Here is a 16849-nt window from a genome sequence, read left to right as displayed (position 1 = left end):
TACTGCACACAGTCAGGTGCACACACATGGTGGCACAAGCATGTGTCCACATAGTAACATGAGGTAGTTGGTGTTGGAGGAATGAGAGAGGCCATCTCGGCTGTATAACTTATTCTTAGCCATAATAGTGCAATGAGAAGCAGGATTTTTGTTGATGCTACTTCCCTGTTGAGAGTGGAGGGAGAGTACTTCCACAAAAGGGCATTCAACCAGTGTAGACACAGAGAGGAAAAGGTATCTGAAATGATGAAACACAGACACGGGAAGAGAAGCAGAGGCACAAAACCAGTGCATGCTATAAAATAAATATAGATAGATGTAGAGACAGAGAAACTGCATTACATAACAATCTGTTCATTTGCATCCAAGCATCTGCAGTACACCACCTTCCTTTGGGGAGATTTGTGTAAAGCAAAAAGCTCGACATCAATGGAATCGATCAGTGGAAAGCCAGCGTTATGATGACTTCTATTTATAGTTGGCTCTGTTTGTGACATGGCAATGTCCGTCATCCGACTCCCTCGCAGATATTGAGTCAGATACACAGTTTTGCTTTTTGCATTTAGCTTTTACCTAAATGGTTAAAGGTTGCCTGTTTATAAATGCAAACACATGGCAATTAACTCTTTAAGAGTGTTTTCTATTCAAACCTTTCTGTACCATCGAGAAACAAAAGGCCTCACATGTCACAAGGTCAACAAAGGTCAAAACACCACAGACCTGACATGCTTTGTTGTTTGTACACATTAAAATAGCATACAACAACAGTTGCTTGTGACAAGTCTAAAAATACACACAAACTTATCGGGAACAGGATTTCCTCCACTGTAAAATGCTTTGAATGTGAGCTTGTGTTTGATTCTTCAATATTGTATCACCAGCACACCACTTGCATATTCAGAAATACTATTTCCTGTTGATTTGATATTATATATGGGACGTTAAGATATGTGTATGTTTTGTCTGAATACATCAGATGTTATTGATGAGAACACCATGGGTTTCCGAAAACAGAAACAAGTAATACAAGACACAATATAAAGAATACATTCTGTATTTTAACTGCACAACAAACCACCTTTACTGCATAAGATGCATGAGTCCTAGATCTTATAAATAACCTATGCACCAGTGTTTTACCAGAGGGATGAGTCAATGGCTGTGTCTGTTCCTGTTTCTGTGGGATGCTGCTCGTGCCAGTGAATTGGATTTCTGCCTGCCGCGTCCATTCTGGCCGCCATACTGGGGATGTGTGGCAGATGCAGTAGAAATGTGTTTTATAAAGCCAAGGTTTGGGTGTTGTCTCAGCACGGATGCAACTGTGTGTTGCTAGCACCATCTAGTGGCAGTAGGTTCAAGTGCACAGTCATGGGTGTGTAGAGTCAGGGGGCCTCATGATGTTTTGGGGCTCTGAACAGAATCGCGTGGCATTATTGTTCAACTTATAGAAACACAATAAGGCAGTGTTTGTAGTTAAAGAAATGCCATAAAGTGTACAGGAATCATTATCTCTAAAGCGCTGGGGAAGCACATAATAATGCCATATAACTCTGTGTGTACCTCTCATTTCAGGACCGCAAGCTGACCAAGGCGGAGCAGCAACGCTTCAAGGAGGAGGCCGAGATGCTGAAGGGGCTCCAGCACCCCAACATCGTCCGCTTCTATGATTCCTGGGAGTCTGCGCTCCGCGGCAAGAAGTGCATCGTCCTGGTCACTGAACTAATGACTTCAGGAACACTCAAAACGTTAGCACAACCTCTTCATATCTATTATTCTTCACTCAACGACAGCTCACCATCATTTTGTCATTTACTACGGTTGACACTAAATCCTCTAATCCAAATACACCTCTAGATCAGTTTTTTGTTTGTATTTTGCTTTTTGTACTGCAATTAAAATATCCAAAGGAAAACCACAAAGCTGATATACAGCATACATCATCGTTAACACGTCTATGAAAGGTCTAGAACAGGGGTCGCAACCTTTACTATCTAAAGAGAACAATAAAAAATACAATATAAAAATGAAATGAATAAAGAAAGTAGCCCGCTTTGAAATAAAAAAACTGTATAGCTGCAGCCTAATATCTTAAAAAGAGTAAACATAAAATAAATAGGCCAGTTTGTATTTAATTATGTCCGTTTCAGTGTGTTTTCATCCACATGGAGGTGGTGATCAGCCTCACAAATGTCCCACAAAATGTCTTTCAACATCACATTTTCTGTTGTTTGCTCATTTCTCGCCGCATATCAAGCACACTGGTAAGCCAGCATCTTTGACAGGGAAAGCAAATGTATCTGTCCACGCAGAATTAAACAATTTCCCTCCGAAACTTATCTTTTTTTGGCTTTATCCATGGTTAGCATACCGAGTTAGGCGGTTGTCTGCAACTCAAGATAAACCACCTGCAGGGAAAGGCACCGCGCCCGTAGACACAGTAGAATGTGCCGCATTTTTTAGTTGACAAACAATTAAATTAAAAAATGTATTTTATTTCAGTGTCACAATATCACCTCGAACTCCAAGATAAGAGGTGTTCCCTTTGAAAGATTGTCCACTGTGCAACAACAAATACATGTTCCATGTTTTGTTTTGTCAAAGCTACAGGGAGCCACTACAGAGGGGTTAAAGAGCCGCATGTGGCTCCTGATGTCATCTGTAGCAGTGTTAGTTACAGTGCAAACCAATAGCTGTAAATCCGCCTTCACAGGAAGCAAATATCAGCTCATAAATATTCTGGAGTGCTCCCAAAAAACAACAAAAAGATAATCAAGCTCAAAGCTTCTGCAAGGGGACTGTTGGGAGATTTCCTTTCCATTTAATAAGTTATACTGTAACATACTTTGAAGAGCCAACTTTGATTAATAGAGATTATGATTACAGCAAAAGACTTTCACTTATATTTAGTATGCCTTCTTTGTTTCTCTCTGCAGTTACCTGAAGCGCTTTAAGGTGATGAAACCCAAAGTCCTGAGAAGCTGGTGTCGGCAAATCCTGAAGGGCCTTCACTTCCTTCACACTAGGACTCCTCCGATAGTCCACCGGGACCTCAAGTGTGACAACATCTTCATAACAGGCCCCACAGGCTCGGTCAAGATAGGTGACCTGGGACTGGCCACTCTTATGCGGACCTCCTTTGCTAAGAGTGTCATAGGTAGGCTACATAAGTAGACCAACTACTTCCGAGAATGCCAGACATGTAGTAACTAAATCAGCAAACTGAGTCAGTGCCTTTAAATATACTTCTCCCTGCATTCAGCACTGTTCAGATTTTTACAGAGGGCATCCGCTGCCTGGTTATAGATTATTCTTGACAGAGTCCCTTTGAAATCCATGTGGGACGCACTTAATGTAAACAGAGACCGCTGATGAGACGTTGGCTCTGTGAGCCAACTTAAGCAATGCACTGTGAGTAGCGTTCAGTTCAGGTTTACCTCAGCAAGCAAGAGCAATCACCAGCAAGATTGTTATCAGAGTTTACATTCTTCCATGATTTTGGGACATTGAGTTATGTGACAGTAAATACAGACTAAACTGTGATAACGGTGAAATACAGTTAAGCTGTTCTGCTTGTAATTGACTGTGAACCACCATTTGGTCAGGAACACCGGAGTTCATGGCCCCAGAGATGTACGAGGAACACTACGATGAGTCTGTGGACGTCTACGCCTTCGGGATGTGCATGCTGGAGATGGCCACGTCAGAGTATCCCTACTCTGAGTGCCAAAATGCTGCTCAGATCTATCGCAAAGTCACAAGTGTGAGTCTCTTCGACTGCATTACTCTCATACAAAGTCAGAACATTTGTGGTGATGACGTGCTTAACTTAACTGTTTAGTAGTTTAAATAAATAAATATATTTTTTTACATTCAAAGCTTCTATTTAGGTTTTAAAATAAAGTTTTGAATGTTTGTAGTCATATTTTATGAAGTTATCAGCCTAAATCTTTTTTTTTAAATCCTCCCTTTTTTGTGCGCTAAGCCAGAGAGCAATGTGTTTTCTGACCGCAATGAAAATGAAAACACATTTGGATTAAAGCAGTAATTCTACAAATAGTATAAAGATTATAATATTAGTGTAGCCTCATCTTTGTCTGCAACAAAACAAACAAAGAAAAGTTACGCAGATTTCAAATGTTGAATAAAGCTTCGAAGTTTAAAGCTTCAATCTATTCGGTCTATTTAAATGTGGTCCCAATTAAATCTCTTATATAGATTATTCCAGAACCTTAATTCTATAATTTCCTGTTAATTAATTTCCCATTTCTTTTTCTGCAGGGTATAAAGCCAGCCAGCTTTGATAAAGTGAATGATCCGGAGATCAAAGAGATCATCGAATGCTGCATCCGGCAGAACAAGAGTCAGAGGTAAGCAGGTTTTATTTTCATAGCATACTGCACTGTCTCGTCATGCAGAATTCCTGATTGGGATCATAAAACACGCTGGCGCCTGTTTTTGTTGTCTCTCCCTTGACAGACTCTCTATCCGAGACCTCTTGAACCACGCGTTCTTTGGGGAGGACACTGGGGTTCGGGTGGAGCTGGCAGAGGAGGACACAGGCACCCAGGACTGTCTGGCTCTCCGGATTTGGGTTGAAGATCCCAAGAAGCTAAAGGGGAAGCATAAAGACAACGAGGCCATCGAGTTCAGCTATGACCTGGAGAATGATAGTGCTGAGGAAGTGGCTCTAGAGATGGTGAGACACAGGGACAACTCTTGCCTGACTAGTAGAAACAGGGTTCATGTGGGGGCCCAGAGTGGGAAAGGGTAGACTGGGAAAAGGCTTTGATGCTTCAAAGCTTGCAGGAAGATCAGGTGAGGGATATCCTTCAGCTCATTCATCAGCCATTTCAAGGCACCTCCTTCTGACCTAGATTCCCTTGGCCTACCTCTAGTCATTTATCTCTCTCTCTCTCTCTCTCTCTCTCTCTCTCTCTCTCTCTCTCTCTCTCTCTCTCTCTCTCTCTCTCTTTCTCTCTCTCTCTCTCTCTTTCAGGTGAAGTCAGGATTCTTCCACGAGAGTGATGCCAAGGTGGTGGGTAAATCCATCCGGGACCGTGTAAATCTGATCAAAAAGTCACGGGAGCGTCGACAGCAGCAGCTCCTCCAGCAGCAGCAGGAATTTGAAGAAAAAAGAGACTCCACTCTCACCTCTTGCACCTTTTCTCATCCATCCTGCACATCCTCACTGGGGCCAGGAGCAGCTGGACAGACCGGAGGAGGAGGAGGGCAGGAGTTTGAGGAGCTGCCGGACATGGACCAGCATGTCAGGCAGCAACATATTTTCAGTGGGACAACCCTTAGTCTGCCAGGTAGAGTATTCTCCTTCGTGATATATTTCATATGCCAATAGTTTATTAAAAAGGTACGCTATGAGTAGGGCTGTACCAAATATATATATTTTTTCATTCAAAGCTTCACTTGAGATTTTAGAATGAAGCTTTGAGTCTGTCGCCATGTCGTGGAGATTTCTTCTGCATCTTTCTAAAGTCGTTGCTATGGAAATGTGGTTAAACGGCAACAAATAATTTTTTCTTTGTTGAAGAAATGATGACTTATCACTGCTGAACAGTTTTTACATTCCTTCTTTTTTTTAAATTGCCTTTCACTCTGAAGGTGAGAGCATTGGGTCTGCCAGCTGTGAATCTTATGCAAGTGGACAGAGCCAGGCGTACTCTCAGCAAGGGGAATCATACACCCACCCCCAGACTACTCTCCCCCCTACGGCATCTGTACGTCTACATATTGTTTTCTTCTCGTTCATAAATCACACCAAACTGATCAATTAATCATTGTTTGAAATCATTGTATTGATAAATCACATTGTTAAATAACTATTTTCTTGCACTGCAGAACTCTGGCACATTGGCTCATCATCAAATGGTTGGTGAAAGTGTTCCCAATGTGCCGATTGGTCACAGTGTCAGTATATCCAGCATGTCCGTGGGCCAAAGTGCAGGGGGACCTGTTGGTCAGACATTTCTTCAGCCCAGTACCATGGTTCCACAGGTATCACAGAGTGTCCCTCAACAATATGTTCAGGTGAAAATGGTGACGATACTATATTATTCAAATGAAAGCTATATTTACACTGCAGCTCCAACATTTAACATCAGTGTTAAAGGAAGTAAAGCTATGGTTCCACTACTCCATAACGTTTTGGGTTCTTCTCCCTCAAATAACTATTTACCCAACTACACACCATCCTCATAATCCTCTGAGATTGAGCATCTGACTGTATGCTGTACAGGGTTTCCCCCAGGAGATTAATTAGCAGAAGTGGAAATATGTAATGGTCTAAAAGCCTCTTTAATCAAGTATACTGTAATTATATTGTCAAAACCCACGTGTGCACTGATTTATAATGTTTTTCTTTCTTTATTACAGTCAGTAAGTGTAATATGTTCTTACTGTAATATTTCTAAAGAGAACTTATTGTAGTGACCTTATTGTACTTGTATCATTTTAATATGGTACTGTAATATTCCTACAGGGAGTTATATCCGATCATGCAGTGTAGTGAGGTTCAAGTTTATTGTGACCATATTATTCCCATATAGTACATACGTTTATTATTTAATTTAATAATAATGGTTGATGTCCTGGACTTTACTTGGTCTTGGTTTTTTAAGTAATTTAATTATCATAAAACTTTTACTTTTTCTACCATGTGACCCAAAAGGGGTTCCTTAACTCTTTCTAACTTTAACTGTGCAGTCATTTCAGGGGAGGCAGTCCCCCTGCACTATAAGACACTGTGGGAAACCCTGTTACAATAACATTGTAATAAAGTTAATTGTGTTGATGCTCCTTGCCAAAGCTTATTCTTACCAAATTTTTTCTACCACTTTCTTTTCCCTCTTCTTTCAACACCAATCATCATTCTGTCATTATTACTGAGTAGTCACAAACATTCCCATCAGATGCATTTCAAACTGCCACTCCCCATGGGTCATTGGCCCCCTCACAGTCATACATACCTCCTGTTTCCCCACAAGCACCTATTAATGTTCACACCACATCCATGTCAGTCAATGATCCTGCTGGACTAGGGGGGACCATTGTGCCCCTCGCTCAGCAGACCCAACCTCCTGCCACTCCCATGCAGCTCACTGACATCATTCCCCATGCAGCACCCCAGCAAACACAGCCTGTCATGATCCCTCAGCAGACTATTGTCCAACAACAACAGATAGGGATGGATCCCCAGACCTCCACCCTTCAGCAGCAGCCGCTACAGCAAATGGAGGCCCAGGCTACTCTGCTCGAACAACAACAAGTTAGTGCCACTCAGCCACCAACGGATCATCATCCACAGAGCCTTTCAGCTATCGCTGTCCAACATCAACATGAGCCTCAGCAGCAGATCTATGTTCAGCAGCCGGTCCACACAACTCCTCAGCAGCAAGTTTTACCTCCGCAACCAGGTATGGAGCAGCGAGCTATGTCGTTACCACAGCCAGGGGAGCAAGCTCAGACTTACAAACAGCAACCAACAGGGGATCCCCGTGAGCAGACCATGATACAACCACAATTGCAACAACAGCTTCATCAAACTCTGTTACAACAGCAACAAGCTTTACTGCTTGAGCAACAGCAGACTTACGTCCAGCAACAACTTGATCAGCAGCAACAAAAAACACTGCTTCAACAGCAGCAACATCAACAGGCCCAGCTACAACAACATCAACTGGAGCAGCAGCAAGCACTTATACACAAGCAATTGTTGGATCAAAAACAGCAGCAAGCTCTTATTCAACAGCAACAAGAGCAACAGCAAGGTCTTATACAACAACAACCACCACAACAAGCACTTTTACAACATCAGTTAGAGCAACAACAGCAACAACAACAACCTCCTTCTCAGCAGCAGCATCAGAGTCAGTTGTTTCAACAAATTGGACAACACCAAACTGGACTACAAAAAGAACCAGAGAAGCAGCAGCTAAGTGGACAACAACAGCAACAAATTGTATTGCAGCAGCAACCCCAGCAGACTCAACAGCAAAACGAACAATTGCAGCAGCAAGCCTTACTCCGACAAATTGAACAACAACAGCAACAAACACTAATACAACAGCATCTGCAACAGCAGGCTATTTTACAACAACATCAGCTACAACAGAAAGCTCAGCTACAGCAACAGCAACATGAGCAGCAACAAGTGCAACTCAAACAGCAGATAGAGCAGCAGCAGCAAGCTCTGTTGCAACAACAGTTTGAGCAACAGCGTCAGCAACAATTCCTGTTACAACAACAACAAGCAGAGAGATTACATCAACAGGCTGTGATACAGCAACAGATTCAAGAGCAGCAGCAACACGCTGCCATCATTCAACTTCAGCAAACTGAGAAACAAGAGGCTGTCCCGATTCCACAAAGTAACAGTGAGCAGCAGATTCAGCAGCAACCAACTGATATGCAGCACGTGTGTATCCCACAACTAAATGCCACTCAGTTTACACCTCACACTACTCTCACACAGCAGCAAGTGATGGAGCAACATCACCAAGCAGCATTGATTCAGCAGCAGCAAGCATTTATTGCCCAGCCGCAGCATCACACTGCAGTAATGGAACCTAATATCCCAGTTGGAGCTCCGCCCGGCACTGAGGTGATTCAGCACCAAGCTCAAATTGTCTCACAGGCCCAGGTTCCCATGGCCATTCAGACTACTCACATCCCTGTCCAGACGTCTGCTGTTGTCCCAGTACTTACTCAACAAGGACAAAGTGAGACTCATCCCCAGAACCAGGTCCCAGTCCAATGTATAGCCCAGTCTACAGTCCAAGCTGCTCAGGCTATAATTGAGGCCCAAGTAACTCCTCCTGCAGCAGTGATCCAGGGACAGACTCAAGTCATCCAGACCCAGCAAATTCCTTTACAGACTAGTTACCCGGGATCTGCCCCCCTCACACAGAGCCAGGTAATCCAGTCTCAGCCTCTGCACCTGACAATGAGCCAGTCCCAGCCACCAACTGTGGACAATCAGATGATGGGCCAACAAAGCCAAGCTGCAGCGCAGCCTCCAGCTGCAATTGCCTCAATTCCCAGTCAGCTCCAACACGAGACTTTTGTTCAGCAAAATGCTCAAATGCCTCCACTCATGCAGTCCCAGCTCCATCAACAAACTCAAGGTCATCCACCTAGCCAGATGCATGCTCAGACTGCTGGCCTTCTGACCCATCAGTATGTCCCTCAGCTTACCCACCAAGCCATGCCATCTGTACAACATGATATAACTCATGTTACACAACAGCAGCAGCAGCAGCAGCAGCAGCAGCAGCAACAAGAGCCAGTGCTACAATTTCAACAGATTATTCGGTCTTCTAGCTCAGCTGGAAGTGTCGGAACTACAAGTACTACTGGTCTCAGTTCTGCAGTTGACCCTGCAAACTTTGTCACCACTCCTCATTCTGTGCAGCAGGCTGGACAATCCTATGTTCCAGGCCAAACAACACAACATCCAGTTGTTCAGGCCCAGCAGCAGCCCCTAGGAGGCACTGCTGACCCTTCGGTCATTCAGTCCATCTGTCAGCCTCCCATGCCTCCGTCTACTGTGCAATACCAGCAACAGCTACAGAGGATTTCTCAAGTGCAGCAATCACTGGCTCCATCTCCTCCACAGGCACAGTTACTGGCACAGCCTATCCCAACTCCCATCCAGCAACCTCCTTCTATAAAGCAGGCTTTGATGCCCCTGGACAAGAGTCAGCTGCCCTCACAGGGTCCACCTGCTTCATTTCTGGTGAACCATCCTTCTGCACAGATAGGCCCCAGTAATGTTGCAGAGCCTCAGTCCCAGAACAAGACCCTGCCCATCTATAGTCATCTAGTGACAGGCGCCCCTCCGTCTCCGCAGCACCAAGCCAAGCAGATGCTGCCAGCTCACACACACACACAAACCAGCTTTCAGGCCCAAACACAGACACTCCTTCAGACACAGGCTCATTCTCACACTCAGACACGCACTGACACACCTAATGCTGAACAGCCTGTTCTACCCCATGCTGTCTTTCCTGCACAACAAATGCCCCTCAGCCCCTCTCATACCTCATGTCCCCCAACATCACTACCATCTCTCCTTTACCTGCCATCCCACCATCCTGCAGTTTCCCCTCTGCCAGAGCTGCCTACATCTCCTCCAGCGGCCCAGATAACCTTACCAGGGCAGGTCGACTTTATTCCCACCTCCCCTCCGCCTGTCACTACTCTACAATCGCTTGACTATAATGCCCCTAAACTACCCCAAGCCTCGCTTCAAGACTGTGACCTTTCCCTGCTGGGTGTTGCTCAGGTACAGGAAGAATGAAAGTTTTCTTTATTAATTAAGAAATAATTGTCCTTTGCTGACATGATTGAGAGTACTGCTATCTGAATATTTGAAAAAGCTTTGACGTTTGGTTTCAAAACTAACTAACAGGTGTTTAATCTTAAAACATGAGTATATCCATAGAACAGTACATTTCTTATTAAATGTAATAGCCAATCATACATACATTATTACATTATATCTTTATTTATATCGCATCTTGCTAATGGTTTTATCTGTCTTTTTTTCTTTGTACCTGCATACTCCTGTGCCTGTATTAATGTCACTCTACAGGACGGTCCGTACCTGTCAAGTACAGAACATCATTCTTCGTCAGGGTATGTGACGTATATATAATTACCGTCTGATTTAAACTATTTCAATTCATTATGTCAAGATAAAATCAATATGACCATATTAATAGCACCACTGTCGTTGACGTGTTCTCAGAGCAGTGACAGAAATAAAGATGCCATTAAAAATCATATAATCTAAAATATCTCTCAGTAAATTAGCCAACCAGGATGATGATGAAACAGAATATTCATTTATATTAAGTTTTTTGCATATTTCATTTTTGTTATTGTCGGCATCATATTTAAACTCCAAACTCATTATGATTATACCTGAATAATGCAGTTAGATCAAAATAAATATGTTTGTTATGTTATTAATAAATATATATATATATATATATATATCACAAATACATATTTTTAGAGACTTACAGTATGTGGTCAGTTTCTTGCTCTGGGACCTTTCTTTCTTGATGTGTAACAGACAACCTTACCGCACACAGGTCTGTTCCAGCTAATGGAGAAGAAGCTCTTCAACTCTTGGCCAATGGAAAGCTAGAGAAAGTAAAGACTCAAAGGAAGAACTTCCTGTCAGAAGTTTGAGAAAGTTTCACATCAGTTTCAACTGAGCATGCTGCAGGTGAAAAGAAACTGACAAACCCCTATGTGGCTGAATTCATGTGTACCAATAGATTTTGAAAAGGACAACTATATAATGTTGATTTGTCGTGTGTGTCCCCCAGGTTTCAGGCAGTGGGGACAATATGGTGGAATGCCAGTTAGAAACCCATACCAACAAGATGGTGACGTTTAAATTTGACATTGAAGGGGATGCAGCAGAGGAGATAGCAGATTACATGGTAGACTGCTCATGTATTACCATCGTCTGTGTTGCTTATAAAAAGTCATCATTGTATGTTTTAATAATTGCATTTTGTTTGTAGGTGGAGGAGGACTTTGTCCTTGATGTAGAGAAAGAGACATTTGTTGAGGAGCTTAGAACCACAGTTAAGAAAGCTCATGAAATTCTTCAAACACATTCACAGGTATGTTGATTTCCATATTTCCATCTCCCCTCCTTTCTTATGTTTTTGTTTTTGATGGAATAACGATGAATTTGAATCTCTCTTCTTTATTAGACTGGATCAACCGACCAGTTGTTTGTGAGCACTCCGACTAGTTCTTCAAGTGAGTTAGGAAAATATGGTTTCTTAGTCACAAAAAAGTAGACGTACAGAATGAAAAAATGCTGTATGTTCTATAACTTGGTAAAAGTAGGAAAATATCTTTTGGATTTTCAGTGGACTCGGTGCCCCATTCCTCCCCAGTGGGACGCTGGCGCTTCTTTATCAATCAGACCATCCGCCATAGAGACTCTCTATCCGGAGCAGACACTCCACTTCCCACTGAAGAGATGAGGATACCTCAGTCTCCTATAACAGAGAGAGGTGAGCTCTACACAGGTCCATTTTAATGCTGTGGCTTATTAACATGACTGACTTGGCAGCATAACAGAAACTAACCATGTGTTCCTTTCTGCGGCTGTAGAAAGTGAAGGATCCCAGAGTCTGGAGTCCTTGACTGGAATGACCTCTCCCCCATGCCCCGCCCTTTCTGCCACCTCCCCTCCAGTCTCCACTGTCTCAGCCCCTGCCTCCTTCGCCACCGCTGCCCCGGCTTCTCACACCACTGCCTTTGAAAGCATCTCTGCACCAGCCTCTACTCTTGAATCCTCTGTTCCTGTCACTGCTTTAGGTGGTCATGAACTGCCAATCCTCACCTCAGCTTCTGTTGACCAAATTCCCAGTGTTCCCTCATCCATTGCAATACCTGTTGCTGCTAACCTCCCCACCTTATCCACTGCTCCTATTGTTGTGTCTCCCGCACCCACTACTGTTCTCCCCGATGTCCTCACTTCTCCTGGAAGCAGCGGTTGCTCCACTGTAGGTCAAAGTATATGGGCTACAGTGACAAGTGCTCCAAGGTCATGTGTGCCCACAGTGGACTTGTCTTCAACTTCTTTTCATTCCCCTCCTCCTGCTGCTACTGTGGCCTCTTCTGCTGTAAGCCAACTTGGCATGGAGCAGCAGCAGACACTCACTCAGGTGGCCAAGCCAGCCCCACAACCACAACAACCACCGCCACAACTACAGCCTGTATTACAGCAGCAGGTACCAGTAGTTCAACAGCAACTGCAGGTAATGCAGCTTGAACAACAGATACAGCAGGCAACACCACAGCAACAACAGAATCAAGTGTACCAGGAACAAATTCAGCTGCAGCAGGAACGAGCACTGCAACAGTCTCTCCAGCAGCTACAACATCAGCAACTAATGCAGCAACAAATACAGTTGACTGAGGTGCAGGTGTTGCCTCGGCTGGGTCATACAGAGTTGTTACAACAGTCTGTGCCTCTGCAGCTGTTTTTGCCACCAATGCCTCTACAGCAGACCAAACAACCGCTTCTTCAACAGCAAACACCACAGTATACCCCACAGTTGCTGCAACAGCCTCAGTTACAACAGTTACCGCAGCAGGTTATGTTACCCCAAGCTGCTGTGGTCCCTCAACAGCAAGCCCACATTGATCACCAGCAGCAGTTAAACCTACAGCAGACAATACACTTACAGCAACAGCAAATGGTGCAACAGCAGCTACAGCAGCAGCAACATCAGATGTTTATGGGTGCTGTGGCTTTAAATCCAGATCAAAGTCAAATTCTGCCCCTGTCAATTAGTCAACAGTTTCTTCAACAACAGGCACAGCTAAATGTTAGCCCAGTACCGCAACAGCAGATTCCACAACAAACCCAAATCCCTGCTGAGCTGGCACAACAGCATACACAGCTGCAGCACACTGAGAAGCAGCAAGAAGTGGTGAAAGCCGTGGACACACCGCAGAAACAGCAGCAGTTTCCGCTGCAGCAGCAGTCCTCTTTACAGATGTCAGAGTCAGAGGTGTCAACAGGAGAGACAAGTTTCACAGAAGACACATGCAGCTACTTTACCCCTTTCCACCCTTCCTCTGACTCCTCTCTGCTGCCTCTCAATCTGAGCAACGCTGATGCCCCCGCACCCACTCTCTCCCTCACAATGACACCATCCCCCGTTCAGCCTTCATCTGTGGCCGAGTCAGACAGTGAAGGCCCCCCCAAAATTGAATTTGTAGACAACCGCATAAAGACTCTGGATGAAAAGCTGAGGAACTTGTTATATCAAGGAGTACAGCAGTGGGGCAGCACCGGCCGGGGGAGCTGCCTCTGGCCCTACATCAGCTGCCTCCACATCAGCAGGAGGAGACGAGTCATCTGAGCCACTGTCGCTCCACCACTCATTCCCCCCTCCTGCTTCCTCCTCAGATACTTCTCCTCACTCCTCATCCTCTTCTACCTCCTCCACTTCCTCCCGTTCCTCCTCTACTTCACCTGACCCAGAGAGGGATGGCAGAGGAGAGAAAGATTCCTCAGAAGTGTCCGACTTTGCAGAGACGGGCCCGGTGGATCATCAGCCTGGCCCATCTCTCCCCTCCACCTCTGCCTCGTCCACCCCGCCTACCTCTCTCTTGCCTCGTAATCAGGGTGAATCTGCTGGGCCCCAGCGTCCACCTGTACCTGGAGAACCAACGATTCTTGTGAGTGAAAACCACAGATTAGATTTTGAGAACATTCTCTATCAATTCTGCCTTCGCTATACTGAATTTACATGATCTAACTTTATATTTCAGTGTATTGCTGTCTAAAGCAGTTTGTTATATTTGTTGTGTTTAAATGTTTGAGTGTCTCTCCGTTTTGAACGTCTCAACTCCATGCAGCCACTCTTAATTGTCTTAACTGTTCTAGGCTGTACCCCCACATTCTGACACCAGTACCACTGGAGACGCATCGTGGCCCCCCAATCAGCACCCGATCCCCCTCCGGCATGGACAGCAGAAGCACAATGCAGGAGGTGGATATTTTGGCCTAAACCTGACATGTCCTAGTATCAGAAATCCTGTTAGCAAGAAATCCTGGACTCGCAAATTCAAAAACTGGGCGTGCAAACTGCGCCACTCCGCCAGCTTGTTCAAGAAGCCCAGAGTCCAGCAAGGTAGCGTCCTCTTAGGGAGCGAGAGAGAGAGAGAATGGGATGTTGAGGCATGGACTTAAATCTAATATCTAGTACTAGTTTTAACATAGTAAAATAACTTTTGTAACCAACAGGAATTAATAACTGTTAATGTTAAAGAATGTTAATGTTGACAGCTAAATAATCCTGTTTTTGTATATTGTAATGTTAATGTTAGTGTTGACATCACTACATACATTATTCTTTTCTTTTCTTTTCTGAATTTCTTTTTGCTTAATTTAATTTTCTTGCCAATCTTTCCTTTTGCATGGGCTGCTCACCCTGGGGCGAGAACAGAGGAGAGTAGAGGAGGGTGGAAGATTGGCACAGTGTAGGAAGAGGTTGGCATCAGAAATCTGATGCTCTGGAGTAAAGACCAGCTGTGCCTGTGCCCATGACATATCCCTTCATATGACATCCCCATTTACCACCACAGGTTCGCAAGCACAGCCAGCAGCAACCACCTCACCTCCACCTGCTGGCTCAGTGTAGACAGCACTGTGCAACTCACGTCATCACACAGATTAAATAGATGCTAATTTGCTAATCTGATATTATGTAATCAGTCATTTAGAAAATGGGTTGGATTTCTGTGTCAGCTCCTACAGTATAGCATTGCTCTATGAGACTCTATACTGTAGTTGTAGTAGATACATTTACGAAGATTACTTTTTAACTTGCATTATGTATAAAATATTCAGATTATGATGAAAGTCATAATTTCTAGTATATATTGTGCACATTACCCAGGGCTTACGAGTTACTGTCAGGTTCTGTTGTACACGGGTAGGCTATTCTTTATCACGTTATTAAGTATTTCAGCCATCTTGCATGTGTTTGTGTTTATATGTTTAATATGTGTAGCAGTAGCTTAGATCATTTGCTACAAGTGCACCTGCATGAGCACATGTTATGTTCTACACAAGTGACTAATAATGGATCATTATCTGTAAGTAACACCTATATTAGGGGTCAACCGATTATCGGCTGCAATATTCACTTTGATTATCGGAATTCTTTTTCAATCTAAAACATAAAATAAATGCGCTTCTTTGGCTCTGGTGCAGCCACCTCTCAATGTCTCGCACACAGCATTTACTGATTGGTTACAGGTCATAAGCATTAGCCTTTCAATACTACTGAAGGCCACTGTGCAACGATGCATGCAGACTGGAGGGAGCTGTGTGTCGAATGTAAGGCAACAGATATTGTTGCAGTTGATATAAACATCACAATCATCTGAAGTAGCAAAAACAAGGTTATCGGTCTCCTTGATTACTAATAATCGGTATCGGCCCTGAAAGAAACATATCGGTCGACCCCTAATCTATATCACGCTGCATATTTATATGTTGGTTTTAATTTATGCAGTGATTATACATGTACACACTTTACTAATGTAGTAATCCCAAATACCAAACGCACTGAACAATATCTCTGTGGATCTGAGCACAGATCTCAGATGGGATATTGGGCTTTGTTGTCTGGTATATGAGTGGGAATATGTAAGTGAGAATGAGAGAGTGGATGTGTGGGTGGGTGGGGGTAAACTGTTGTAAACATTCAACTGCCATTTCACAATGTGTTTTTATTTTTTTATTCAATGACTATGATTTTATTTTTAATGAAACAAGCATTTACCACCCCTTCCCACACACCCATTACACATTCTTAAGCATGAATTTCTACAGCCACAAAAACATTTATTCTTCAGTTTGTTGTTTAGAAAAATGACTTTAACAGAACTCGACATATGTTTACACATTTCATAGAACTGCATGCAAGTCATATAAGTCACAAAATGAATGATGTGTGACACTGATGGATGATTTTTAACTTTGTGTTCGTGTCCCACGTCTGTCCGTATGTGTCTCTGTCATGTACATTTCTCTGTTTTGTTTGCTTGTGTGTCTCTGTGTCACCGTCTCTGGGTCCTTGTCTCCTCTTTTGGTTTTTCATCCCTATCTCTTTATCAGATGGATGTTCCAGCAGTCAGGCACTTAGAGAGGAGAAGGAGGCGCCACCCCTAAATCCACCTCATTTACGCAAAGGACGATTTCATGTAGGAGCAGTAGTACTAATTCTATCTTTGCCACTCGTTATTCTGAACCTTTGTTGCAGTCTGGACAAGCAGCTAA

At 43.7% G+C, this 16849-nt stretch overlaps 1 protein-coding gene across 1 annotated transcript in view; it reads left to right on the top strand.

The window, feature by feature from the left end:
* The window catches only part of wnk3 (serine/threonine-protein kinase WNK1), a 28942-nt gene that overhangs the window by 7473 nt on the left and 4620 nt on the right, over nt 1–16849 (top strand). The window contains 19 exon segments of the mRNA XM_029435364.1: nt 1573–1745; nt 2934–3154; nt 3603–3760; nt 4279–4367; nt 4477–4696; nt 4997–5312; nt 5617–5732; nt 5854–6042; nt 6905–10297; nt 10607–10650; nt 11112–11213; nt 11215–11248; nt 11352–11468; nt 11553–11654; nt 11748–11796; nt 11910–12056; nt 13967–14238; nt 14447–14693; nt 16688–16773. Of these exon segments, the coding sequence (XP_029291224.1) occupies nt 1573–1745; nt 2934–3154; nt 3603–3760; nt 4279–4367; nt 4477–4696; nt 4997–5312; nt 5617–5732; nt 5854–6042; nt 6905–10297; nt 10607–10650; nt 11112–11213; nt 11215–11248; nt 11352–11468; nt 11553–11654; nt 11748–11796; nt 11910–12056; nt 13967–14238; nt 14447–14693; nt 16688–16773 (6075 nt within the window).

This window comes from Cottoperca gobio, chromosome 7 (assembly GCF_900634415.1).
Source record: "Cottoperca gobio chromosome 7, fCotGob3.1, whole genome shotgun sequence".
Lineage (NCBI taxonomy): Eukaryota > Metazoa > Chordata > Actinopteri > Perciformes > Bovichtidae > Cottoperca > Cottoperca gobio.
The sequence above is the reverse complement of the archived record's forward strand: the minus strand, read 5'-3'. Positions and strand labels throughout refer to the sequence as shown.